The sequence below is a fragment of the Solanum dulcamara genome, chromosome 3 (assembly GCF_947179165.1).
Source record: "Solanum dulcamara chromosome 3, daSolDulc1.2, whole genome shotgun sequence".
Classification (NCBI taxonomy): Eukaryota; Viridiplantae; Streptophyta; class Magnoliopsida; order Solanales; family Solanaceae; genus Solanum; species Solanum dulcamara.
This window is the reverse complement of record NC_077239.1, coordinates 11,983,128-12,010,514: the sequence shown is the minus strand read 5'-3', so window position 1 is coordinate 12,010,514 and position 27,387 is coordinate 11,983,128. Positions and strand designations below refer to the sequence as shown.

Below are 27,387 nucleotides of genomic sequence, written 5' to 3'. Positions count from 1 at the left end.
AATCCTGATATTCCTGAAGAAATCAGTGAACCCGAGATTCAAGTGAATGAAGAACTTTCAATAAGTTCTATCGGTGATGAAATAAATTTAGATCAATCAAAAATTATGGTGAATAATGTTTTTGCATATAATGTTGCAAGTAACCTCATACATGATAGTGAAAGTCTTGACTCTAATTCCGTCGAAGAATGTCGACATAGATATGATTAGCTAGAATGAAAAAAAGGCAATTCAATCAGAATTAGACTCACTTGCTAAATCTGAAGTTTTTGGATCTGTAATCCAAACCCGTGAAGGTGTAAAACTAGTTGGCTATAAATAGGTTTTTGTGCGAAAATGAAATGAGAAAAATGAAATTGTAAGATACAAGACACGCCTTGTTGCACAAAGATTCTCTCAAAGACCCGGGGTCAACCATGAAGAAACATATTCACCTGTTATGGATGGAATAAATTTTTGATATCTCATCAGTTTAGCTATACATAAAAATTTTGAAATACATCTAATTGATATAGCTACAGCTTACCTTTATAGTTCACTTGATAATGAAATTTACATGAAAATCTCAAAAGGATTAAAATTGCCTGAAGCATGTACTAAGTCTCGAAAGATGTACTTAATAAAACTACAAAGATCATTATATGATCTGAAATAATCAGGGCGTATTTGGTATAATCGCCTTAGTGAGTACTTGATAAATGAAGGTTATATAAATGATGTCATTTGTCCATGTGTTTTTATTAAGAAAACGAAATTAGAATTTGTTATACTCGCCATTTATATTGATGACATAAATCTCATTGGAACCCCTGAAGAGGTCCAAAAGGCGATTGAATATATAAAGAAAGAATTTGAGATGAAAAACCTTGGAAAGACAAAAATTTGTCTATGTCTGCAAATTGAACATTTAGCAGACATAGTCTTTGTCCACCAATCTGCCTACACTGAGAAAATCTTAAAACAATTTTACATAGACAAAGCACATCCATTAAGTACTCTAATGGTTGTTCGATCACTTGAAGTGGAAAAAGATCTATTTTGACCTGTAGAAGAGGATGAAGAACTTTTTGATCCTGAAGTACCATATCTCAGTGTTATTGGTGCACTTATGTACCTTGCTAACGCAACCAGGCCTGATATAACATTTTTTGTTAATTTGCTGGCAAGGTATAGTTTATCCCCAATGCGAAGACATTGAAATGATATCAAACATATTTTGCGATACCTAAAAGGTACCGTTGATATGGGTTTGTTTTATACTAACAAAGATTGTGCAGACCTTATTGGTTATGTAGATGCAGGTTATTTATCATACCCACATAAGGCTCGATCTCAAACAGGCTATCTATTTACACACGGAGGAATTGCTATATCATGACGATTTACAAAGCAGACTATTGTTGCTACTTCTTCAAATCATGCTGAAATAATAATAATTCATGAAGCAAGTAGAGAATGTGTGTGGTTGAGATCGATGATACAGTTCATTAAAGAAAGATGTGGCTTGAAAAATGATGTCAAAGTACCCACAATTATATTTAAAGATAATGTCGCGTGCATAGCTCAATTGAAAGATGACTTCATAAAAGGAGATAGAAAGAAACATATTTCACCAAAATTATTCTTCACACATGATCTCCAAAAGAATGGTGATATTGATGTACAACAAGTTCGTTCTACTGATAATCTTGCAGATTTATTCACAAATGCATTACCAACATCAACTTTTGAGAAGCTAAGATATAAGATTGGAATGCGTCATCTCCAAAATATCAGATGAAGTTTTCATCAGGGGGAGTAGAATACGCGTTGTACTCTTTTTCCCTTAACCAATATTTTGTCCCACTAGATTTTCCTGGTAAGGTTTTTAATGAGGCAGCACTCAAGGCGTATTATCAGATGTGTGTACTTTTTTTCCTTCACTAGCCTTTTTCCCACTGGATTTTTCCTAGTAAGGTTTTAACAAGACACAACATCTATGGATATTGAAAATAACTAATTATATGTACTTTCACTAAAATTTTTTTTTATATAGACATCCAAGGGGAGTTTTATGATATGGATGTCTTTTTCAAGTAGGCCCCCCTAAAGTGGGCAAGTTGCCCACTTGAATTTTTCTTTCACTTGCTTTTATGGCTATAAATATAGCCTTCTTCTGCAATGTAAAGGCAATACATAGATACATACACGGCTTTCTTTCTTCTGTTCTCCTCTTCTTTTTTTTTTACTTTCTCCTTCTTATTTTGCCAAGTTAATTTATTTTATAACAATTTTTTTTTAATATGAAGCTAAAAGTTAAAGGCTAAAAATGTATTGCAAAAGAATCATGAGTTCCTGTTCCATAACTACTTTAATTATTTTATCTTTATATTACATGTTTTTATCAAACTTAATTTATATTACTTGCTACAATAACATATGTACTTCCTTCCACGTTTCATTACTCGCAACCTTCATAAAATAAAAAAATTTTGGTTGATTTTTTATCTAATGTTAAATACTTGTATTGAAGCCTAATTAATTTAGATTCGCACCATGTAGAATTTATTTGGGGGAAACATTCTAAATCAAGAATTTTTTCGTACGTTTTTTGAGTGTCTTATCCATAATTAGCGCACGGAAAGGATTGTTGGCAGGTTTAGAAAGCTTTATTATACAGATATTCTTCTCTACATTATTTTTTTTCCAGCTGCTTCATTAGGATAAAGAAATCTTTTGATGGTCACAAAATACAACTTCCGCACCTTTAACTAGGGGTGTTCACGGATTGGTTTGAATCAGTAATTGTTCAAGCAAAAGTTGAGGAGTTTGTGAACCTCAAGCAGGAGAGCATGACTGTAAAAGAGTATAGTTTGAAGTTTATTTAGTTGTCTAAATATGCCCCATAAATGATTCCTCACATGAGGTTCAAGATGAGGAAGTTTGTCTCTGGCCTAGGCAAACATGTAAAGAGAGAATGTAAGGCAATGCTAATGATTTCTGACATGAATTTTTCTAGACCGATGGTGTATGCTCAGCAGGTTGAGTATGACAAGAAAAAGGACCGAGAGGAACACTTAAACAAGAAGGCTAAGTCTGTTGGGCATGAGAACGAGCAGAAGCAAAGAAAGGGTAACAAGTCCTTCTTTTAGAAGGGGTCTTCTAATTATGCACCCTCTTCAACAAGTGCTTTTACACCTAATCAGAGGTTGCTGAGTCACCAGAACTTTCGAGCTCAAGGTTCTCAGCCCCAATTAAGTGTGGCTCAAGGTTCTAGAGGAAAGTCATCGTGTGCTAGATGTGGGAAGCTCCATTTGAGAGAGTGTCTTGTGGGCACCAATGCTTGCTACGGATGTGGGAAGACAGGTCACTTCCAAAATGAGTGTCCTTTAAAGAGACAGAGAGATGAAAGTAGTAAAGGTCAATTTTCTTATATAGCTCCGCAGAATAGAGGTAATCAGAGAGGTGCAGCTTTAAGTGCGGGCGGGGGAACAAACCGTCTATATGCTATGGGTAGTCTCCAAGACCAAGAGAATGCCCCCGATGTTGTTATTGGTATGCTCCGAGTCCTTTATTTTGATGTGTATGCATTACTTGATCCGGGTGTTACATTATCTTTTGTGACTCCTTACTTGACTAGTAAATTTGAGATCCTTCCTGATTGTCTTCTTGAGTCTTTTAGCGTGTCTACTCTTGTTGGTGAGTCTATCTTAGCTGAGAGGGTCTATAGAAATTGTACTATGTCAATCTATCACAGGGATACCATTGTTGACTTAGTTGAGTTGGACGTGGTTGATTTTGATGTGATTCTTAGCATGGACTGACTTTATGCTTGTTATGCCTCAGCTGATTGTAGGACCCGAATTGTCAAGTTTCAATTTCCTAATGAAGAGTGGAAGGAGAGTTCTGTATGCCTAGGGATAAATTTATTTTCTACTTTAAGGCCAGAAAGTTAATCTCTATGGGATGCATATATCATATAGTCCGAGTAAAAAATATTAATGTCTAATAATATTTATAATCGAAATTATATATAAAAAAATTTTGTTTTGAGTGAAAGTACATTTCATATTATTCTGAGGGAAAAAAGTTCAAATATGTCATCGAACTTTGAGAAAAGGGTCATCTATGTTATCCGTTAAAAGTTTGGTTTATTTATGTCATTTTCGTTTGAGAAAAGGCTCATCTATGCCATTATTTGTAAACTAAAAATATTTTTCATTTTGCAAAAATATTTTGTCCACGTGGTCAATTATGATTCGACCACGTCATTAATGAAATTAGTATTTAAAATGGAAAAGGTTCAGATATGCTATCGAACTTTGAGAAAAGGCTTATTTATGCCATCTGTTAAAAGTTTGGCTTATCTATGCCATTTTAGTTAACAAATAATGGCATGAATGAGTTTTTTCTCAAACGAAAATGACAGAAATGGGCCAATTTTTTAACGAATGATATAAATAAGTCTTTTCTCAAAGTTTGATGACATATTTGAGTCTTTTCCATTAGGATAAGGAAATCTTTGATGGTCATAAAATACAACTTCCGCACCCTTAACTAGGGGTGTTCACGGATTGGTTTGGATCAATAATTGTTCAAAATCAAAATCAAACCAATTTAATTGGGTTTTAAATTATTAAAATCAAACCAACCCAAATAAAATATACATCCATCGGTTTGGTTCTTATCAATTTTGATTTGGTTTAGTTCAGTTATTCGGTTATTAACCATACACAAAAATAAAAGAAACGACTCATTCAAAAAAGAAAAAAAGACAAAAATTCATTCAAAAATAAATAAATTGTCTTCGTGTCATTTTAGATCTTATAATTCTTATACCTGAACTTCAATTATGTTTAATTCATTTATTTTAAGAATACTTTTATAATGCTGAAAAGTCTTTTCATATTTCTTAATCTTATTTATTCTTATACCAGAATTTCAATTATGGATTGAAAGTCGAGTTGGATTCCACATCAGGTGTCGGAGTCGGATCTCGAGTCAATTACTAAGGTTGATTTTCATGTCAGAAATTATTTTCCTAAAAAATATTTTCATTCACTAACCAAACAATAGAAAATATTTTTCGAAAAATATTTACCACTCACCAACCAAACATGAGAAAATAAGTTAAAAATTAACTTATTTTCTTCCAAAACATTTTCCTTCCAAAACATTTTCCTTCATACCAAACACACCCTTCATTAAACTACATCTCATTAAATGTAAACTTAACTAACAACACCCTTCATTAAACTACATCTCATTAAATGTAAACTCAACTAACAAATGGAGAAAGAAGAAAAATCAAATAAACACATTATTATCATCTGTCTCAGAGTGGACCTGCCATTTGTACCCTACGCGTTGATGAAATAAACACATTATAATATCTGTCGTCTTTAGTGACTCACAAGTCACCACATATTCCTTTCATCTCAATTTTAGTGGACTATTTTTTTTAGTCCAATAAAGAATTTTCAAAACGTGATTAATAATACTCATCTTTTTCCAATAAAAAAGTCAATTTAATAAATCATATCTTATAGAACTTACTTACGTGCTAAGCTTAAAAAATGAGCCAGATGGAATAACAGAGAAATTTGTCGGCGAAATTTGACTAATTCAATTTGACTTTTTATAACGTTCATATACTTTTTTTATATTATATATAAAAGAATAAAAAATATCCGCAAAATTGAATAAAAAATATCATCAATTAATAATTTGATCTAAAAATATGTGTGTCATCAATAGTTTGATCGAGAATACTTATTCCTTTTTTCCGATAAATAATATACTCATTTAAAAAAAAGGTATTTTGATTCATTAAGTAATAAAAAAAAGTTATTTTAAAATGAATTACTAACAACAAATACATTTTAAGACCAAATTATTAAATCAATTTTATATAATTTAAGAATATTTTTAATACTTTTTGGTATACCTGTTCTATAATATAGCAGATGAATAGATCAATTATATTGATATGACTTATAAGACAAGATCATTTATGCTATATATCCACAGACTTGGTTATTTCCAGAAATCTTATTCTTTTTCAAAATTTTTTTTGTTTCAAGAAAGAAACCAAAGCAATCAAGAAATTAACAACCATGGTTGAAGTGCTTGTCTCCATTGTGCTTGAACAATTGGGCACATTCATTGTGGAGCAAGTTAAGGGACAAGTAGATGAACTAAGAATGGCTATTGGGATCAAGAAAGAGATCCAAAGTTTATCTTTGAAGTTGAAAAATATAAGAGAAGCATTGGATGATGCAGAGAGAAAAAGGGTCAAAGACAAAAATGTTAAGCATTGGTTACAAGTTCTTGAAAATTTTTCCTATGATGCAGACAATGTGTTAGATGAATGGCGCACAAGAATACTCCAGCAACAAATTGTAAGAGATGAATCTGCTGTTGTTGTTGATGATGCTGTTTCAATTCCTAAGAAGAAAGTAAGATGCTTTATTCTGCCTTCTTGTTTTACTTTCAAGAAACTTGAGGTAAATCGTGATATTGCTCGTAAAATAAAGGAATTGGATGGGAAGTTAGGAGAGATTGTTAAAGAAAAAGATCAGTTTAATTTTGTAGTTAATGCAACTGGTGTTGTTTCTGATCAAGATGTGTTTAGGAGAGTTATGACTACAGGTATTGTTGATGAATCAGAAGTACATGGTAGGGATTCTGATAAAGATGTTGTAATAAGGAAGTTGCTTGAGAGTAGTGATCAAGAAAATGTTCCATTAGTTGTTTCTGTTGTTGGTACAGGTGGAATTGGAAAAACAACACTTGCCCAACTAGCTTATGTTGATGAGGAATTGAAGGGTCATTTTGATGAAAGAATTTGGATTTGTGTATCCCATCCTTTCGATGAAGTCAAAATTGCAAAAGCTATTCTTGAAGGGCTAACTAAAAGCTCTCCGAATTTGTCTCAGTTTCATATGTTGTTAGAAAGAATTCAAGAATGTGTGTCTAAGAAAAGGTTTTTTCTTGTGCTAGACGATGTGTGGTCTGAAGATTATTCTAAATGGGAACCGTTGAAGAATTCCCTCAAGAACGGAGCTCCTGGAAGTAGAATCTTGGTTACATCCCGGAGTGAGAGGGTTGTGGGGATGATGGGCAGTTCTTATATGCATAGGTTGGGACAGATATCAGATTCAGATAGCTGGGCATTGTTTAGTCGGATATCATTTTCAGGAAGGACTAACGATGATCGTGAGAATTTAGAAGATATTGGAAGGAGAATTGTTCGAAAGTGCAAAGGATTGCCACTTGCTGCAAAGACTATGGGAAGTCTCCTACGTTTTAAGGTTACAGAACAAGAGTGGCAAACTGTTTTAGACAGTCAAATATGGGAACTGGAAGAAGTGGCAATAGACCTTTTTCCTCATTTGTACTTGAGCTACAACGACTTGTCCCCAATCTTGAAGCGTTGTTTCTCATATTGTGCCCTTTTTCCTAAAGATACTGTCATAAATGTAGACAAGTTGGTCAGAATTTGGATGGCGCAAGGTTATCTCAGCACAGTTGAAAATAACCAGCAGGAAGTGAAAGGACGCGAGTATTTCATGAACTTAGCTATGCGTTCTTTCTTTCACGAGTTGGAGACAGATGGTAAAAATACAAGTGTTATAATATCTTGCAAAATGCATGATGTAGTGCATGATTTTGCTCAGTTTCTTTCAAAAAATGACTGCTATAGCATCACAGGAACCGAAAACACAGAAAAAGTTCTTAGTGTTCGTCATTTATGCTGGGAGAGAACTGATAGTACAGTAACTCCTGTTTCTGTCTGTGATGTTGGAAAGATTCGCAGTCTTTTTGCCGAACACTTTTTTGCAAAAGAGCTTACTCATGATCTTCTCAAAGGACTTAAATGTCTAAGAGTTCTAAATTTACATGGCTGTGGAATGCAAGAACTCCCTCAAGAAATCGGAAATCTGTTTCATCTGAGGTACATTGATTTAAGCAGCAGCCGAGTGCAGAACTTGCCTGAAGCCATTTGTCGGTTGTGTAATCTGCAAACCTTAGATCTTCAAGGATGTAAGCGTCTTTCAAGACTTCCACAACATATAGGAAAACTGATAAACTTGAGACACCTCATTACAACTGACACACCCAAGTTGGAATCTTTTCCTCAAGATATTGGAAATCTAACTCAACTCAGGACTTTGAGTGACTTTGTAGTTGGGAAAGGATCAAGCAAGCTAGGATATATTGGAAAATTGAACCAGCTTCAAGGGTATGTATCTATCCATGTGATCAACAATTTGAACGCTGCAGAAGACGTAGTTGAAGCACAAAATGCAGCATTAAGAATGAAGTCATACATTAAAGAACTACGTTTGAATTTCTATTGGGCAAGTGAGGTAAGAATGGATGTGATGGAAGCTCTAATACCACCTCCAAAACTTACATTCTTGACAATCAACGGATACAGAGGCACTCAATTCCCAACATGGATTACACTGTCCCTTAATAATCTTAGAGTTCTTACACTAAGTGAGTGCTTTAATTGCACCTTTTTGCCACCTTTAGGTAAGTTGCCATTTCTTGAAATTCTTTGGGTAAGGCTTATGGATGAACTGAAAAATGTGGGAAATGAATTCTTGGGGTTGCCAGGAACCATTAGAGCATTTCCAAAGTTGAAGAAATTGAGATTTTCATATTGTTTAGAGTGGGAAGAATGGACAGACTTACAACCACAAGTTGGTTCTTCAGTAATGCCTTGCCTTAAGGAGTTAGAATTAAATTGTTGTGAAAAGCTTAAGAGCCTTCCGTATCGTCTCCTGCAAAGAGTGTCGTCACTAGAGTCTTTGAAGATCAAAATGTGCCCTTGTCTTGAACTTGATTGGACTGAGATAACTCATATTCAGAATATAGAAACTGATAATGGGATGTGAGGAATGTTGAAGCCAGAATCACTAGTAATCATCGGCCATCGATGAAGTGGTGAATTCGTTCCCAGGCCTTGTACACACCCTTTGTCACACTATGGGAGTTGGCCATGCACAAAGTCGTTACCTTAATCACAGGGGCTGTATGATAATAAACTTCTAAACTTTATCATGTTTCTTCCATTTCTTCGTCTTTTGTTCTTGTTTTCTAATTTACTAAATATAGATATTCTTATAAATTATTGAGAGATTTGTTTGAATCCAAACCGACATGAATTGTCCCTATCTAGAGTATGAACTCGTATCTATGTTTTGATATCATATACATCAAGATTTTTGAACTAAGAAAGTTGCCTACTGCCATACTTTCCCATCGTTTTTGTCTTGATATATAAATCTTGTATTGTTCAAAGTAAATTAGTGAATCTCAAAAAATCAATCAATAAGTTGGTTCCATTGGAGTTGATGCAAGTACTTTGAAATGGAATACCAAAATGTGTGATGACAACGTAAATAATCAAACAACATATATTTAATCTTGACATCAGTGTTCAATTGTCTCTAAAACATTTTTATCTTGATATTCCAGATATCTTTTTGGGGCTATTTTTTCTCTTTAAATTTGTAATGGTACAGAGAATTACATGGCAAGTTGAAAGTTAACAAACATTGCACTGGTGACTAGTATCATTAGAGCCAGCCACCTCAGCCCACATCAACTTTTTATGCTGGAGTATAATACCAAATTGAAGTTGTAACAATGATTAGGCGAAAACTAGTCTTTATTCTGCAAAATTGATTAGCAACTCGATTTATCGACTTGAAAGGGGCACACTGTGTTGATTGTTCCCCTTCCTTCCAGAAACTTCCTCATGTCCCATAAGTCTTTTCAGTTTCAAAGGTTGGAGCAAAGCACTACACTGCACCGTTAACATTCTCAATATCGTCTTTTGTCAACTGCATCTTGCCTTTGTCTCGTCTAGGGTTTCTTTGTGTTTGATCTGGTTGCCCTCGCTGCAAAAAAAAACAAGATTTTACCAAGATCAAAATCACAAGAATCAATGCCATTGTCCATGCAAAGGCCTCCTTTATAGGCAAGATTCACAATATAAAGTAATTAATTTTAGGGCATAATATATAAATGTGCCATTTAACTTAGCCTTATTTTACATTTATGCTTTTCAACTTTGGATGTGCAGAAGTAGACCTTTAAACTTGTATAAAATTGAACAAGTAAACACATGAGTCCTACATGGCATAATACGCGTAGGACTCAAATTGCCATGTAGGATGTCATGTCGGATGTTTGTGTCTATTTGTTCAATTTTATACAAGTTTAAGTGTCTACTTATGCACATTTAAAGTTGGAGGGCATACATGTGAGCTGAGGCCAAGTTAAAAGGCATATTTGTGTAATATGCCTAATTTTATTGTGGTTGTTGTGTTGACCTATATTGGTGTCTAATATGGTACCTAGATGTGACAAGGTTAAGGGATAAGCGTTCAATCAACAAAGAATATGCTAGTCATGCCCCAGTCTCTAAAGTTTGGGTCGCGGATTACTGTTTAACAAACAATGGTAATATAAAAACATGAATGAGGTACGTTTGTACCTTCCTTAGAACAAATGCCAAATAAAGGTAGGCTACCTCCCATTCGTCTGGTGATAGAGTACCTGTTATTAACAAAATGTCATAACACAAGTTTTGGTTAGGCATATGTAACAAGCATCAAATATCAAAAATACTTTGCTGAAAGAGCACAGCACTAATATTCAGCATTTAAGATAACTAAACTTACTTTGGTCTTGGTTTCCATCACCTAATGCGCCGAGCCTCCTCATTAGCTCAATGAACTCTGGTTTCTTCATGTATTCATCCACAAATTCATGGTTGTTCTTCACAAAGACTAGCTCGAAGTCATACTACATTGACAAATAGATAACGCTGTCAGAACAAACGAGAAGGCAAGAAACAATTGCATTATATTCTTGAATGCTGATTATTTTGTCTTCCGCAGTGCAATCCTTTTAACTATCAGTAATTATGCCTCGTGTACCATACACAAACTGTCTTTAACTAACTATAAGGATTTTGTGCAATGTCTAACATACTCCCTCATTTTGTCTCATACCTAACACAGGGAGTGCTCTCAATGAAGAAACTGCCTTCTCAATATAAAAGAGAACCTACCATGGTCTTGATTTAAAACAGAAAATAATATAAGATCAAAAAAGGGCACACATACATCTACAATTTCTCGTATTCTTATCAAAGGAATAAAAGTCAAGAAAACAAATGACCTGTAGTACAGAACATATCCAACAACTAAAAGTAGGAGGCACACATGCTAATACCTCTTCTGCCATTGCCTTGAAGACAGGGAAAGGAACAATCCACTCAGGACAGTCAACAGCATCCTACAATCCAAATATTGACTGTTAATTTGTTGAAAAGCAGTTGACTCAAATATATTCACACATATATGCAACAACAACAACAACATACCCAGTGGAATCCCACAAAGTGGGGTCTGGGAAGGGTAAAGTGTATGCAGATCTTACCACTACCTCGAGGAGGTAGAGATGCTGTTTCCGAAAGACCGTCGGCTCAAGTGCCTCAATTCACACATATATGCAATCAAAGGAATTTCATTATCAGGAACGCAACTTGGTTTTCAGGATTTAATAGGAGGATAATCCTATGTTGGTTTTCAGGATTTAATAAGAGGATAAGCCTATGTTGGTTTTCAGGATGTAATAGGAGGATGATAACAGTCCAAGCATATAATACATATAATCTTTTGTAAATCGGTTTTAAGATGGGAATTCTCCACCTGTTGATATATGTACTTAAACTATTGTCTGATCAAAAATTAATAAATGAGTTGAGAGCCCCAAAATAGTGTTTGGTTTCATTCATAGCACATGCAAATCCATACATAGCAGAGTAAGAACAATTATTTATAGGGCTGGGCATAAATACCGAAATACCGGACCGAACCGAATTTTTTCGGCTTTTCGGTTTCAGTTTTTTGGTTTCCGGTCCATATTTTTTATAACTTCGGTTTTCGGTAGCACATTTTGTTGTATTTCGGTATTTTGGTTAACTGAAATTAATACATACTATATTAATATGCTATATTAGATATTTAATTATTAAATACTTTTTATAATTATTTCCTATTTTCCTTTTCTACCCTTAGCCTAAGTTTACTTTTCACTTTTCAGTTCATTTTAATTTTCATTTTTCAGTCTCCTCCTTAGCCTTCATCGAGATTTCTCAGAAACTCAGAAGTCAGACCATTGACCTTCGACCATCGACGACGACCAGACGTGAGACGAGTGACGACCATCGACCAGTCAGCAAACAGCAGCTCCAGCTCGTCCGCTCGTCTGCTCCAAATCTCCTCACCGCGCCAGCGCTCCAGATTCGCCTCAATCTTTCCTACACCGCACCAAGTCCACAGATCACCCCAATGCCAACTTCACTGGATTCATTCTGTAACCATGAGTTAAGGACCTTCACTCGAGACTCTAATCCAACTGTGTATGAAGGTACACTAACTATTATTATTAATGTTGATTATTCATGGAAATTAAAGTAGTGACCAAATGAATTTAATAAATCGAACCGAACCGAATTAAAAAAAACTGAACCGAATTGGTTCGGTTTGGTATTCGGTACAACAATTACACAAACTGAAAACCGAAATAAAAAAACCGAAACCGAACTGAATAACCGAATGTCCAGCCCTAGTTATTTAGTCTTCTAGATCTTGCAAATCATCGAGGCTAAATCAAAAAGACAAATACATATCCTTCAATGTGCATGATTCTAAACATGTAAAGCAAAAACTGAAAATCATACATGTATAAACTAGCTATAAAACAAATAAATAAAAAGCATAAAATCGATTCAAATGGAAGCTGAGCTTTGTGCTTTGAAACTAAAATCGACAAAGGAACGAGTACACACTTTAGTCAATAGCAATAAGCTTAAAGGATGCAGCTAAGATTTATAGGAAGGCATAAAGGTGTACACACCTCCAGATGGAACTTGTACTTGATGCCAAAAGGATTTGAAGATTTAAATTTCTGCAACAATAGAAGATCTTAATATACGGATACTTATAGTAGGAAAAAACAGAAATTAAAAAATTACTAGAAAATGACAACACAATTTACCTTCGCTGAAAATTCTTCATCAAAACGTATCCAATAGACACTATTACCAAAGGCTAGCCCCTCTGCTGCACTTCCAAAGACAAACAGGAACTATATATCAATAGATCTTTAATCTGGACTTGTATAAAAAACGACTACATAACACATTTCAAAAAATTGCAATGACACCATCACTCCACTAGTCTCGAGTGATGGACACACGGTCATAAAAAATTGGACAATATTAGAAATAAGCACAGAGGCTTCAAATAAAACACAGAGAAGATAAAATGAGAAAAGGTAAAACTAACAAGGTTTGGCTATATCCTACATAGACCTCTATATGCACCATGCTTGTAGGTGTGATACTTTTATGAATTAAAAAAAGGAACGATGTAGACCCACGTGGAGGAAAGTTGTCTCAAATGACTTAAAAGCTCAAAATCAGTGCATGCTTAACAAAGTAAAGAAAACAATAGAAGAAAAAGACCTATATGTACCAACAAGTTAGGATTAAAGTTTTGTTGCAGATGTAACTTGCATAAGACCTAATGTTTGTTAGAAGTCTTTTTGTGTAGTTGGATACTCGTATGTAAGGGTAGGAAAAAGAGAACTTCTAGTTCTGAAGGAATCTTTATGTGCCTTACAAGCAATTATTTGTCAATACTGGAAGGAAATAGACCCAAGCAGAGGATATAAAGGATTCACATAGCCAACCCAACTAATTTAAATTTGATGCATTGTCGAATGATTGATTGAATCAGGCAACAATCTAAGCATTTGAGCACCACTCCCTCCAACCCCCCCCCCCCCCAAACCCCCACCCACTCCCCCCAAATAAAAAAGGAGAATAAATAAATAAATGAAGAACAATTTTCTAGTTGCACTTCAGCTCCTTGACCTTTTAACTGAAAAGCTAGTGATGAAAGGATATATCAAAAAGACATCAGAATCATCACAATTATAGATTCAACAGGGATACGCAGGGGCAGAATTGAGAAAAAGTTAAACCTTCTCTATACTTCTTGACGATGACATTGGCATCTGGCATTGTTCCAATAAATATTCCTCCAGGTCGGAGTAAAGCTGAGATATTGGCCAGCGCACGCCGTGCACGTGCCTCAGTAGACCACGAATAATGCATAGCAAACTGCAAATTTCAAGTTTTCTAAGTTTAGAATCTTTAAGAGGCCACCCAAGACGAACATTTCCGGATGAAGGGCTTCACATCTCCAGATACTATGCAGAAGCATCCAATTATGGAGGACACTGTAGAACCATCTTTCCTCAACCTCTAGTTCATTAAAGTTTTTTCCTTCTCAGATTTAAGAAAGATGTGGATTGTACACCTTTTTCAGTGAGCTAGTTTGGAAAAGTTTTCGAACACACTAATGAATTTTCAAGTTTCCTTGGTAAAATAGAAAGTAAAGATGGACAAAAACCAAAAGAGGACAAAAGGAAACATTTAACATAGCCAGGAACTAAAAATAGGAAAGCTTGAAAAGAGATATTTACGAGGGCATCAACATATCCAAAACACCTCACAATGCTCGTAGAAAGAGAAGTAGTTTAACAAAGTAATTCAACCTATAGAAGCATGTACCTCTATTGGCCAAGGCACAACAGAAAAGTAGGTCAATTATGCCATAAATTAACTACTCCGGGAGTAGTTATTTTATGGCTTAATTGAACTACTTTTCTGATTGGTACGAAATATTTTTGAAGGAGAATGATCAAATATTCATTGAGAACAAAGTCTCAGACTACGTTTTTCACCTAACTCCCTTGAGAACAATTGAAATGCAGGAGACTGACATACCTGACAGCTACAAACATCAAAAGGTGCATCATCTGCTAAAACCCTATCCAAGCGAACCTGAAATTCACCACACAATATATCAGTAGAGTCATCCGCTTTGATGTTTCAATAAAAGCACAAAGCTGTTTGAAATATCATTGGTTTTAAGCAAATATTGATCATCACTACACATTCAGCTACTGACATGATATCTAAGGTCATCCTATGTCTAGGAAATGATTCATCATACATTCCTAATAATCCATACAACAAGAAAGAAAGCAATAAAAATATAAGAATTTTCAGCTCCATCTGAAACGAGGAGAAAACTTGATCATGCTGTCAGCTGATTTACCTCATAACAATCTCCACACAGAAGTCTGGCAGGAAATGAGAACTTTTTCCGCCTCTGATGGTGATCTGCCTCACCATTGTAACGGGTACGACAGTCTTCTATCTTTACATAGTTCAAAAATAATATCAAAAGTCAGACTAGCACTCAGATACAGTAGAAAATAAAAACATAGATCTCAAAAGCTAAAATTAAACATAAATATATATATATAGAGGAATATAATTACTTTACTTTGTCAAAAGAACTATAGAGGAACATAACATTCTTTGAGATGGATTTTCATTCCCGTAAATAAAGGAAGAAACCTAGCATGTAAATCTACTAAATGGAGGACTCAATTAAGAAATGCCAGCATCTCCTATGCCTGAATCATTTAGGACTGATGTCAACAGGTTAGAATTTAAACAAGCTTTTGTGGCCTTCGCTTTAACAAAAAACTAAAATTTGATCAACATTTCCCTCAAGTTAAAATAGCAACCCAATAATGTTTCCCTTATTTTCATGTTTATTACTCAATTCAAAAACAGATCTTTGGAAATAGTTCTGCCAGAGACAAAAGATCAACCGTTGTATTCGGATAAACAAATATCACAAGGCAATAATTCAATAGTCCACGGATTGCTCATCCAAGGCAGCGTACCTCATGCTCAAGTCCATTTTCATTTTAAATTATCCATGGCGATGCATGCACACACATGGTTCAAATCAGTGTTTCCAAAGGCATTTTCGGGGCGAGTCCCAGCGCGGGGCGTTCCAAAAATGTTTCAGGGTGGCGTAGATCCACAGGGCGTAAGTCCTAGGCGTAAAAATGTATTCCTTGGCTTTAATTTTGATTTTTATTGTTTATAAAGTATTTTTTCTATAAATCATATTTTTTATTATTGGTTTAATGATATTTATACTTTATGCTATCATATTTTTCAGCTTGTAGTAATTTTTTCTTAAATATATAAATAAATAAAGCAACTCTCGCAGAAAATGACACTGCCATAAATAATTTTTTAGATAATCGTGCCTGAAACTGATAGGATAGATATTTCATACCACTATATTTATCCATTTTTTGTCATTACTCTTACACTTTTTATTCCTTCCTTCTTTGAAATATATAAACAATATTCAATGCAAATATTAGCTGAGGATAGGAAAGACTAGTAGATGTGGAGATGGATGATGATTTTATTTTTAAGATTATCTCAATTTTTATCATTTTTTGTATGGTTACCTTGCTCAAATAATAATTATAATACTTTTTTCTATATTATTGGTGATTTATTTAAATTTATTTGCAGAATTATTGAAGGTTTTACTGTTGTTTAATTTCTTAGCAATAAAATTTTAAATTGAAGATACTTGAGATATATATACGCCCCATAAATCCATGAGACTTACACCCTGTGTCTCGGGGCTAACGCCTCACCCCGTGCTGCGTAAAATGCCCTGCCTCACGCCCCCGCCTTTTAAAACACTAGTTCAAATAGAACCTGGACACAAGAAATTGATTTTCCATTTCAATCCTACTGGTCAATGCTCTATAAGCAATCTTGCTGGTCAATTCTTCTAGTCAGCCACTAGTTATTTAAATTTGATCAGCTAGTATTGGGGATTATGCTAGCAAAAATTACAGGATAACATTTTGATCACATGCATGGCACCCCCACAAATTTCAACCTTTATGGTTGTTCCTAAGGGTTGGCCCCAGCCAGATTTCTCGCTCCAACATAAAAAAGAAAAAGAAAGATGCACGGCACCCTCGCCCTAAGCAAAAGCTGTCTAAGATAACCCTTTTGTTTTGGTAAGGTAAGGTTTTAATATGTCTACGATAATTTAAAGCACAAAATAGAGATACCCAATGTTTTTGCCACTTCTTATCAACAAACTTGAGTTGTTCAACATTGTTCATGCAAAGAATGTTTCAAAATTGGATTGGATTGAATAGATGATGCCCAGCACAGTGGATGAGGCGTCGCATAGTTGGGCCTTTAGGAGGAGGAAAGAGAAGACCAAGCATGGGCTCCATCAGCCCATTATGCGAGTTCTATGGAAAGAGAAACATGAGAGATTTTGAAGATGTTGATATTGATTTTATTAAACTGCAACACAGTCTTTTGTTTCTAGTTTCTTTTTGGTGTACCAATGGCAACGAGGTTTCTTTGTGTATAGATGGATAAATAAGATGATTGGTTTTCTATCATAGAGAAATCATATTTTGGTGTAGGTTCTCTATCTTTTGGTATACAACTTATACACAGGGTTTCCCCGTCATTAATAACATCATTTACCTCATAAAAGAGAACAACAACAACAACAACAACATACCCAATAAAATCCCACAAGTGGGGTCTGGGAAGGGTAGGATGTACGCAGACCTTACCACTACCTCATTGAGATAGAGAGGTTGTTTCCGAAAGACCCTCGGCTCAAAAGTATCAGCCCATTATATATAGCATAATGGCTAAGACGAAATACGATGCAAATTTTACAAGACAAGAACAATAGCAGTAGCAAAGTAATGTGATAATCGAAAGGCAATAGCATCAAAACTAAAAAGACAGGTCTAGACCTAATACCAACCCTAAATCGTCACAAGGCAAGACAACATTCTACCCCTACTAGCCTTCTACTCTAATCTGCGACCTCCACTTCTTTCTATCTAAGGTTATGTCCTCGGTGACATGGAGTTACGCCATATCTTGTCTAATTACCTCTCCCCAATACTTTATCAGTCTGCCCCTACCCCTCCGCATTACCCCCAAATCCAACCGCTCGCACCTCCTAACTGGAGCATCGACCCCCCTCCTCTGCATATGCCCAAACCATCTCAGTCTTGCTTCTCTCATATTGTTTGCCACAGAGGCCACTCCCACCTTCTTCCGAATAACCTCATTCTTAATCTTATCATTCCTAGTATGTCCACACATCCATCTCAACATCCTCATCTCTGCAACATGCATTTTCTGAACATAAGAGTTCTTGTCTGGCCAGCACTCCACTCCATATAACGACGGTCTAACCACCATTCTATAGAACTTACCTTTAAGTTTAGCTGTTATCTTCTTAGCACACAAGACTCCAGAGGCAAGCTTCCATTTCATCCATGCTGCCCCAATGCGATGCGTGACATCATCATCGATGTCCCCACTACTCTGGATGATGGATCCAAGGTATTTAAAACTTCCTTTCTTGGGGATAGGTTGAGAGCCTCACTTCCATACCCTCTTTATCCCTCGCAATACTAAATTTGCACTCCAAGTATTCTATTTTAGTCCTGCTCAATTTGAACCCTTTGGACTCCAGAATTTGTCTCCAAACCTCCAACCTATCATTAACTTTGTTCCGAGTCTCATCAATCAAAACTATGTCATCTGCAAATAGCATACACCATGGAACCTCCTCCTACATAGACCGTGTCAGCTCATCCATCAAAAAAGCAAAAAGAAAATGACTCAGCACCAATCCCTGATGTAGTCCCATCTCAACAGGAAAATGATCAAAGTCACCTCCCGCTGTCCTAACCCGAGTCTTGGCTCCAGCATACATGTCCTTTATCGCCCTAATATACACCATCAGGACACCTTTAGCCTCCAAACACTTCCATAGTACATCCCTTGAAACTTTGTCATAAGTCTTTTCAAGATCAATGAACACCATTTGAAGATCCTTCTTTCTTTTTCTAAATTTCTCCACCAGTCTCCTCATAAGATGGATTGCTTCAGTAGTCGACCGTCCCGACATGAATCCGAACTGATTTTCTGAAATTGACACTCTTCTCCTCACCCTCATCTCCAGCACTCTCTCATATCTTCATAGTGTGGCTTATCAATTTGATACCCTTGTAGTTATTACTGTTTTGGATATCACCCTTGTTCTTGTACAATGGAACCATAGTACTCCACCTCCATTCATCAGGCATCTTAGTTGTCTTCAAAATAACATTAAACAACCTAGTCAACCACTCCAAACTTGCTTTGTCAGTGCTCTTCTAAAAGTCCACCAAAATCTCATCGGGGCCGATCGCTCTCCCCTCCTCATGCTGCTAATAGCACGTCTAACCTCCTCAACCCTAAAACACCTGCAGTACCCAAAGTCCCGAAGATTATAAGAGTGCGCCAAATCACCCAGTACAATGTCTCCGTCACCTTTTTCATTTAAGAGTCTGTGGAAGTAAGCTTGCCATCTTTGCTTTATAGAGATCTCATCCACTAATACTTCACATTGCTTGTCCTTGATGCACTTTACTAGATCCAAGTCGTGAGCTTTTCTCTCTCGTTTTGGCGAACCTATGCAATCTCTTATCCCCATCTTTTTCCCCTAACTCGACATATAAGCGTTCAAAAGTTGCCATCTTAGCACTGGTGACCGCCAATTTTGTTGCCGTCTTTGTCTTTTTATAGATATTTTTAAGCCTACACTTCTCATCCTCATCTCCGCATTCCAACCACTCCGTATAGGCAGCCTTCTTAGCTTTTACTTTGCCTTGAACTTCTCCATTCCACCACCAATCTCCTTGACGACCACCAAAGCTTCCTCTCGATACCCCTAGGACCTCAGTAGCTGCTTTTTTAATGCAGCCAGCAGTCATGTCCCACATGTTATTCACATCCCCGCTACTACTCCAGGCGACCCCCAAACTAATCAACTTCTCCCCCATCTCCCGATAAATGGTGGGAGTTAGGCCCCCCATCTAATCCTTGATCAATCAATCATAAAGAGTCTTCTTTCTCCTATCCCTTTTAATCTCCAAGTCCATTACCAAAAGTCTATATTGGGTAGTAATGTTTTTACTCGGAATAACCTTGCAATCCTTAAAAAGGCCTCTATCACACTTTCGGAGGAGTAAGTAGTCAATCTGAGTCCTAGCTACTGTGCTACTAAAGGTAACCAATTGGTTTTCTCTCTTCAGAAAACACGAGCTAGCAATAACCAACTCAAAGGCTTTAGCAAACTCCAGGAGAGATGTCACGCACCATTCCTTTGCCCAAAACCTCCATGGGCATCATCAAAACCACTAGGAGTTGTACCGATATGACCATTGAAATCTCCACCAATGAAAATCTTTTCAATGCTCGGTATACCTCTGACTATCTCATCCAAATCCTCCCAAAAGTGTCTTTTGACTTCCTCATCCATGCCTACATGGGTGCGTACGCAGTAACAATGTTCACAATAAGCCTTCCTATAACTAACTTAATCGTCATCATTCTATCATTTATCCTCTTAACCTCCACCACACACTCCCTAAGATCCGTGTCAACTAAAATACCTACTCCATTCTTATCTCTTGAGCCTCCTGAGTACCATAATTTAAATCCGTCCACATCCCGAGCTTTGATACCTACCCATCTAGTCTCCTGAACACAAGCTATATTAATCTTTCTCCTCTTACGACATTTGACTAGCTTTATGGACTTTCCATGTAAGTGACCCTATGTTCCACGACCCTACTCTCAACGTAAGAAAACCCGTCCCCCTCTTACCACTATTTCCCACCTCATAAAAGAGAAGAATATTTCAAAAGTTTAACCAAATTAGAGAGTAATTCCTATATTAAAGATCAACTGCGTATAACTAATTTTAAGCAAAAAAGGCAGATACTTTTTGGTACTTAAAGCCTGTTTGGGATTGGCTTTTGACTATTTCTTACTTATGACTTTTGGCTTATTTTTATCATTTTAGCTTAAAACCAATTGCTTATAAGCACATTTTTAATTTACCCAAACACTTCAAAAGTGCTTAAAAGAACTTAAAATAAGTCAATGCAAACAGGCTCTTAAGCAATTAGGCTGCAGGCTAAAAAGTTTAGGAAATGTTGGATCTTAAAAAATATAACATGCAGAGTGCTACTGACAATAAACAGAAACATAAACCTACATAATGACTGAAATCTGACTGAATACATGCCAATTTAGTGGCACCAAACTACAACGGAACCACAAATTGGAATGAAAAAAGGTCTTTCTCCTTTATTTCTCTTTCTTGAACCACTTTGTGAATTAAGATACCCTGGTGACCAAGTGGGATGCAAAGTCCCACCACATGGCTTAGAATATCCTCATTATATTATACTTCACTGCAAGCACCACTCTAACTGCTAATAGAATAGTAAACCTTCAGATGTTCAACTAATAATATTTAATAATGTTGAACTGCAAAACATCTAAGTACTAGTAAAAAAAATCTTTATAAGTCATCAAATAACAGCTAGCATATCTTCTAGAAAGTCATACAAAACATTAAATTTGTCAATAGCTTCCTGAAAGTGAGCTCTGACTTGCAGTGGCAAACACTAAAAGACCAAAAGAAATGTTCATCCAGCAGGAACTTACTGAACCATCGGCAATATCAATACCAACGTAATATCCAATCTTTGCTTTATCCCATTTGATGAGATCACCACCCTGGTTTAAACAGAAAGTGAAAATCAGATGCATGACTACTTGGTTAATTACTAATTTACTACCTAGAAATTTTAACAGGTTGTTGCTGCCAGATAATTGAGGTGTACAATACGGAAAAAGTACCTTCCCACAAGCAAGATCAAGAACTGCATCCCCTCTTTTTGTATAAAGTTGAATCAAGACACTCTTGATCTAACATGACAGAAAACCTCATTAGCAATGAACTATGCAGAATAACCCCGCCTACGAATAAAAAGGACATACCCAATTGTTAAGTTTCTTTAAATGGATGATAGGACTTGCTTCACGCTCTTCAAGAGTTTGGTTGGTCCTGGCACTGTAATGATCAGCCACCTTCCTGGCAAAGATTTTTGTACTCTCATCTTCCAGAAAATGAGTGTCGCCTGACACCAGTTCAAACTTTAAATCAAACCGCAATAGAAAACCAACTTCTGGCTTCTATATCCAAAAGGGTTACAACTTCCTAAAGTTTAGCATCAGAAGTTCAAATATTTAGGGCATAATACATCGCCCCTAGGAGTAAAACAACTACCCTGCATGGTAAATAAAATTCAGACATTACAATAATTGTAGCAAAATACTTTAGCAACTAAAATAACAGTATCCTTCTTATTACTAACTAAACTATAAACAAATATGTTATATCTATGTCTATACAGCCACAGATAATGAAAATCAAATGTGGTTACTGTTGAAGAAAAACATGAAAAGAATTCTCTTCTAGGTTATGCTTTTAAGAAAGCAGTAATTCTCTAACTTTATGGGCATCCAAGGATGTGGCCTAGTGGTTAATTAAGTGGACGGAAAACCATGAAGTCTCCACCCTCATTAGAGATAAAAAGCACTTGTTAGGTGTTGCTGGTGAGAGGTGGCATGTATCATGCGAAATTAGTCAAAGTGCGGGCAAGCTAACTGAGACATCAAGGTTATCAAAAAAATACAACAATGAAAACATCTATACAAACAATTGTGAATAATCAAGTGAGATTTGTCTTGAAAGAAAATTACCTTCTGGGTTGTGCTTATGCAAACGTAAAGTTTGTAACTTTATGAGTAGTAATGCAACAAACAAACGAATATACTGTTAACCATCAATACCAAGATAGGTAAGTCAGTCGTCAGAAAAAGAAAAATAGGAGAAAAATTACCATCTGGGTTGAGCTAAAACAAGAGTATAAAGTCTCTAATTTCATTAATATTTCTGTTTTACAATGAATCAAAATGCCGTATCCATATAATAATTTCAAGAAAAGTTCATAAAAAGAAAGAGGATGATAAAATACCTTCTGGGTTGTGCTTAAATTTGGATTGAGGAGGTCCATAAGAACTCGAAGATGGAGATTCTGAGTACCCTCTCTTCATGATTTTAGTGTTAACAACACTATGATTTAAGACAAATCTTGAAAACTAATCTATGAAACAGTGAGAGAAGGACAAGGAATTAATGAAGGGAAAGCATTTGATTTGTCACCAGACACCTTTCTTCATCGCCCTTAACCCTTTCGGAGTCGTTTACAAGGGGTCGCACACTTTAATGTTTACTCAATTTTGTACTCCTGCCTAACTTTTAACAGAAATGTTTAAGGAGAAAAATTAAATATTATTTTTTATATTTTTAAAATTATTTTAAAAAAATATATAAAGTAATTAAGAATCTCATTAAAAGAATGATAAATATGAAAAAATATCAACTATTTTCTTAAATTTTAAAAAGCTATTTATTTTAAACTAGGAAAAAAGTCTTATCAATTTATTTAACATGGACTGGAGGAAGTAATTTGCAGCTTATTTTAATTCTTTTACTGGTTTAAATCTTGTTATGAAATATATTATGTGAAAATGTCCATTAAATGTAATATCTTGATTACTCTTCATCATGATGATTGATGTGAAGTAATACCCAATATTTTGACTAACTCCTTATTTATCTTTCATGCGCCTTGATTTTTTTTAAATTTTCAAGAATTAATGTCAAATTTATAACTATTTTTTTATATGTCTTTATGTCACACTATAAATAAAGGTTTTTGAGGATCATGTTATTTTTATTACTTTAATTTTAGGGAAAAGAACATTTGTATCCCAAAAAGGAAAATTATTTAGAAGCAACTGCCTCCTTGCTTTCATACCTCAATTTTTAACTGTTAATTCACGTTTTCTGTTTGATACCATCGGAGTATATGTTGTAGCACATTTATTCATTTTTTACTCTTATTATTGATATCGCATAATAGTTGCGTTAATTATCATTATTACTCCATTTCATTATCATCTTAATATAATTAGTATTGTTATCGTTATTTGCTTTAATTACAACGATTATCATTAGTTTTATTATTAAAATTATTACTTCACTAATATTTAAATTTACATAAATGTATTACATTAAGAAAATATTTATCATTTATAGCAATAATATTTTTTTTCACTGAACACTTATAATACAATTTTAATACATATTAGCGAGAATAATTTATAAAACTCATATAATACAAGTTTTATTCATGGATAATATATTTATCACATATTTAATACACTTATAATACATTGTGTCAATTTCTTACCAAACAAGTATAATATATTTTAAAACACTTATAATACATTTATATTGCATGCATAATTCACTTTTAATACATGACAGATATATCTTAATATTACTATATATTTTTATATTGTAAGGCTGCGTACAATAGACCCTTGTGGTCAGGCCCTTCCCCAGACTCTGCACATAGAGGGAGCTTAAGTGTACCGAGCTGCCCTTTTATTGCTATAAATGATAACAAATAAAAAGTATCGCTAAAATCAGTAATTATTTATTAAAAAATATTTTTTCTAGTAATTTTTTCAATTTTATATGCATATTTTTCAATTTAACATGAGGAAGCCCAAATAAATTATTTTGAGGCAGGAAAAGGCCACCCTCTTCGCAACCCAAATCTTCGACAAGCCTACCAAATAAGCCCAAAACATTACAATCCATGTATATATGCATACTCTACAGCTTTCTCAAACAACAAAAGTACCAAAATACCCCTCATTTAATTCGGCCAATCAAAAGACAAATCCAAAGCTATTTTTGTCCATTTTTTTCACTTGACTTTTGACTAAAATCAAAAGAAACTTGAGAAGATTGAACAAAAGGCGTATTTTAAGTGTTGGTTTTGTTTTTGATGATTTTGACTTGGTCAAATTAGATTAAATGAAAAGTAGATTTGATTAGAGTAATTAAAAATTTTGGGATGTTGTCACGACCCAACTCACCAGACCGAGCGGGCATCTACTCTAACACCTAGATAGGAGAACCCTTACCCCCTACATGGAATTAACATGCGAAGTTTAATAGAAAACAATAATAAGTCAAAAGAGTTATAAAATCACTCTATATTAATTTACAATTTCAAAATTTTACAGGAAACCATCTTACACCCCCAAAGATACTAGCCTAAACAGGTACACGAGCATCTACAGATACAGAGTATAAATAAGGTAATGACACAGCTCCTACCATAAGGAAGAAAGGGTAGAGGCTATTGTAGAATCATCTTCGTCTTCACTTAAGAAACATCACTGACCCTGCAATCAGACTATGTCAGGTGGCATAGCAAGAGTAGTATCAGTACAAACAACACGTACTGGTGGGCAACATTGGTCAACTCGATACCCACCACATAATATATAGGAAACAACAGGAGGAAACATAAACAATAAAAAAATACACCACCGGCAACTATTAACCCACAACTGTCTTATCTCACAATATTCTAGTAGTTTTACACTCACCTATTCCTTATTGGTCCGTTGCCAAATTCGATTTACGAACCCAAGCTAGCCTTTCTATAACATAAAGAAGTCCTTCAAAATCACACTACCACTAAGTCTACCGTGCTAGCCTCACACACTCACAAGGCCATACCACATCACACTGTCAATAATCTGTTCCCACTAGTCAACAAGGCTTTACCAATCATTCTAGACCGGCTACTTCCTTTCAATTCAGAACCCAGCCACCCTATAATTACACTGTCTAGTTAGTCCTGACCCTCACTTGCGAAATACAACAACTATTAGCATATGGTTGAACTCTAAGTAACCGAACCCCAACCTAACAACACAACCTTTATTCGTATGCCCGAACTTCATAGAATATCACAGACACTACAATATAGTCAGACAAAGTTATATAATCGTACCCACAGATAGCACTATACTTACTCCTAGTCCTCAACTCTAATCAATCACCAAACCTATGGGATTATTCACAGTAATATCAAACCCTCAGTTTCTATACATGTAATCACACTACTCACAAAATGACAAATACCATCTCGTCCTCTTATGGGACCCATTCTCAGACTAATAATGTGCCAAAATATGACACCCAATTTAATTATGTGTCAGAACATGACACTCGATCCAGTAATATGTCAGAACATGACACCCAATTCCAACAAGCATAATTAATTCCTCTAATAGGATTTACAATGAGCAGTCACAAATAATTATAAATACCCAAAACAAATTCATTGCATATAAAGTAACATTAACGATTATGACATATGGTTCATTTTATGCCTTCCCATCTTCGTACCAATATGCATACAAATAAAGCAGTTATAAGCACATAACACACTACATGAAGACAAAACCCTTCACCTACCCTTAATTCATCAGTCAGATCTTTCTCACCCAGTTCACATCAAATTTAACCGCTAAGAACACATATTTTCCTGCCCATACTCTCCTTTCTGCCATGCTTTCCGTTGGTCAACAACCAACTAAATCTAGACTTCTTCACTACTCGTACAGGCTTGACGGTGCCCATACTCCGTGTTTGAGGGCCTAACCATAAACCCTCCCATTAATTTCCCTTATACTAAATAATGGGTTAAGATCTAAGCTACTTAGATAAGAAAACTTAGCCTACTTGGGCGCCAAGCAGTTGTGGAGAGATATCTTAGCTCCAATCCTAGCTTTTAGACGACAGTCGGGTGAAGGTAGGCCTGAATTCCGCCGATTGGAACCTTTCTTGTGCTGAAATGTCCTTCTCCCTTCTTTCAAAGCCTAGAGTAGCCTTCTGAGGATTCCTCAAGTAACCCTCGCCTATTTTTGGCACTTAGGGAAAAGAGGGGAAAAAATAGAATTCCCGACTTTGATTTCTGTCCTAAAAATTCCTGCTTTGGCTGGATGAATCCCTCTGGAACGGCGCCACCGTGGCAGAAACTGCCCCACTCTGGTTGGATGATAGGGCCCGGTTGACTTAATTTTTCTATGAATATCTTTTTCCTAATTAATGATGGTTTGGGTAGTTATAATAAATACCAATTTACCCCTCATTCATCCCCGAACGATAAGTGGAAAGAGGCACGAGTTGATTGGAGTATGTTTGAAATGAACGGTTAACTTGTCATGTCATAATGAAGGTTCGCGTACTCCGTAACTAAGGCATGGAAGCGCCTTGGGGAAGAAGCTTAACTAGGGAATGAGGAAATCAACCCAGAACAAAAGTCCCAACCATTTCCCGCCTAATCCCACTATATCGGCCTACTTCTAGTTGGATCTGGGCTGTGGGAGCGGGACTCTCCCTCTCTAGTTGGATGTCATGGAACAAATTAAGGGGAGAAGAATGGTTTCTCCCCCATTCATCTCACACTCACCCCTCAACTTCCCAAAACTCTCTCAATCGCTTAGCTCCAATATCAAATCTAAGGTAAAGATCTCACTCCCTCCTCTAATTACTTCATTACTTACGTAACAACAATTGTATGCTAAGA

At 35.5% G+C, this 27,387-nt stretch overlaps 2 protein-coding genes across 7 annotated transcripts; one reads left to right on the top strand and one right to left on the bottom strand.

The window, feature by feature from the left end:
• Positions 1 to 6,095: 6,095 nt before the first annotated feature.
• LOC129883458 (putative disease resistance protein RGA3) lies at positions 6,096 to 8,885 on the top strand. The gene has a single exon (XM_055958116.1). It carries the CDS (start codon positions 6,096 to 6,098, stop codon positions 8,883 to 8,885), a length of 2,790 nt encoding a protein of 929 aa, XP_055814091.1.
• Positions 8,886 to 9,460: 575 nt separating this feature from the next.
• Positions 9,461 to 23,140, bottom strand: LOC129882407 (mRNA cap guanine-N7 methyltransferase 1-like). Of its 6 annotated transcripts, none has more exons than XM_055956683.1 (15): positions 22,900 to 23,140; positions 21,860 to 21,999; positions 21,719 to 21,787; positions 21,524 to 21,595; positions 15,198 to 15,299; positions 14,864 to 14,920; positions 14,056 to 14,194; positions 13,066 to 13,130; positions 12,925 to 12,975; positions 12,182 to 12,325; positions 11,443 to 11,496; positions 11,236 to 11,298; positions 10,680 to 10,803; positions 10,493 to 10,554; positions 9,461 to 9,893 (listed from the first exon to the last, which is right to left on the bottom strand). In XM_055956683.1, the coding sequence occupies exons 1-15, from the start codon at positions 22,976 to 22,978 to the stop codon at positions 9,795 to 9,797; spliced, it is 1,320 nt and encodes a 439-aa protein (XP_055812658.1). In that variant the 5' UTR covers positions 22,979 to 23,140; the 3' UTR covers positions 9,461 to 9,794. The 6 variants fall into 6 exon arrangements, 5 of the variants coding, with proteins under 5 accessions (XP_055812658.1, XP_055812660.1, XP_055812659.1 ...); XM_055956685.1 differs by having other exon boundaries at positions 10,529 to 10,554; XM_055956684.1 differs by having other exon boundaries at positions 13,066 to 13,127.
• Between the last annotated feature and the right edge of the window lie 4,247 nt (positions 23,141 to 27,387).

Excerpts from the sequence above, each read along its gene's own strand:
- LOC129883458 (XM_055958116.1), top strand. The coding sequence starts at position 6,096 with ATGGTTGAAGTGCTTGTCTCCATTGTGCTTGAACAATTGGGCACATTC.
- LOC129882407 (XM_055956683.1), bottom strand. The coding sequence starts at position 22,978 with ATGAAGAGAGGGTACTCAGAATCTCCATCTTCGAGTTCTTATGGACCT. Across the intron at positions 21,596-21,718 it reads TTGATCTTGCTTGTGGGAAG|GGTGGTGATCTCATCAAATG; the intron begins GTACTTTTTCCG and ends TGTTTAAACCAG. Across the intron at positions 13,131-14,055 it reads CGTCAAGAAGTATAGAGAAG|CAGAGGGGCTAGCCTTTGGT; the intron begins GTTTAACTTTTT and ends TTGGAAGTGCAG.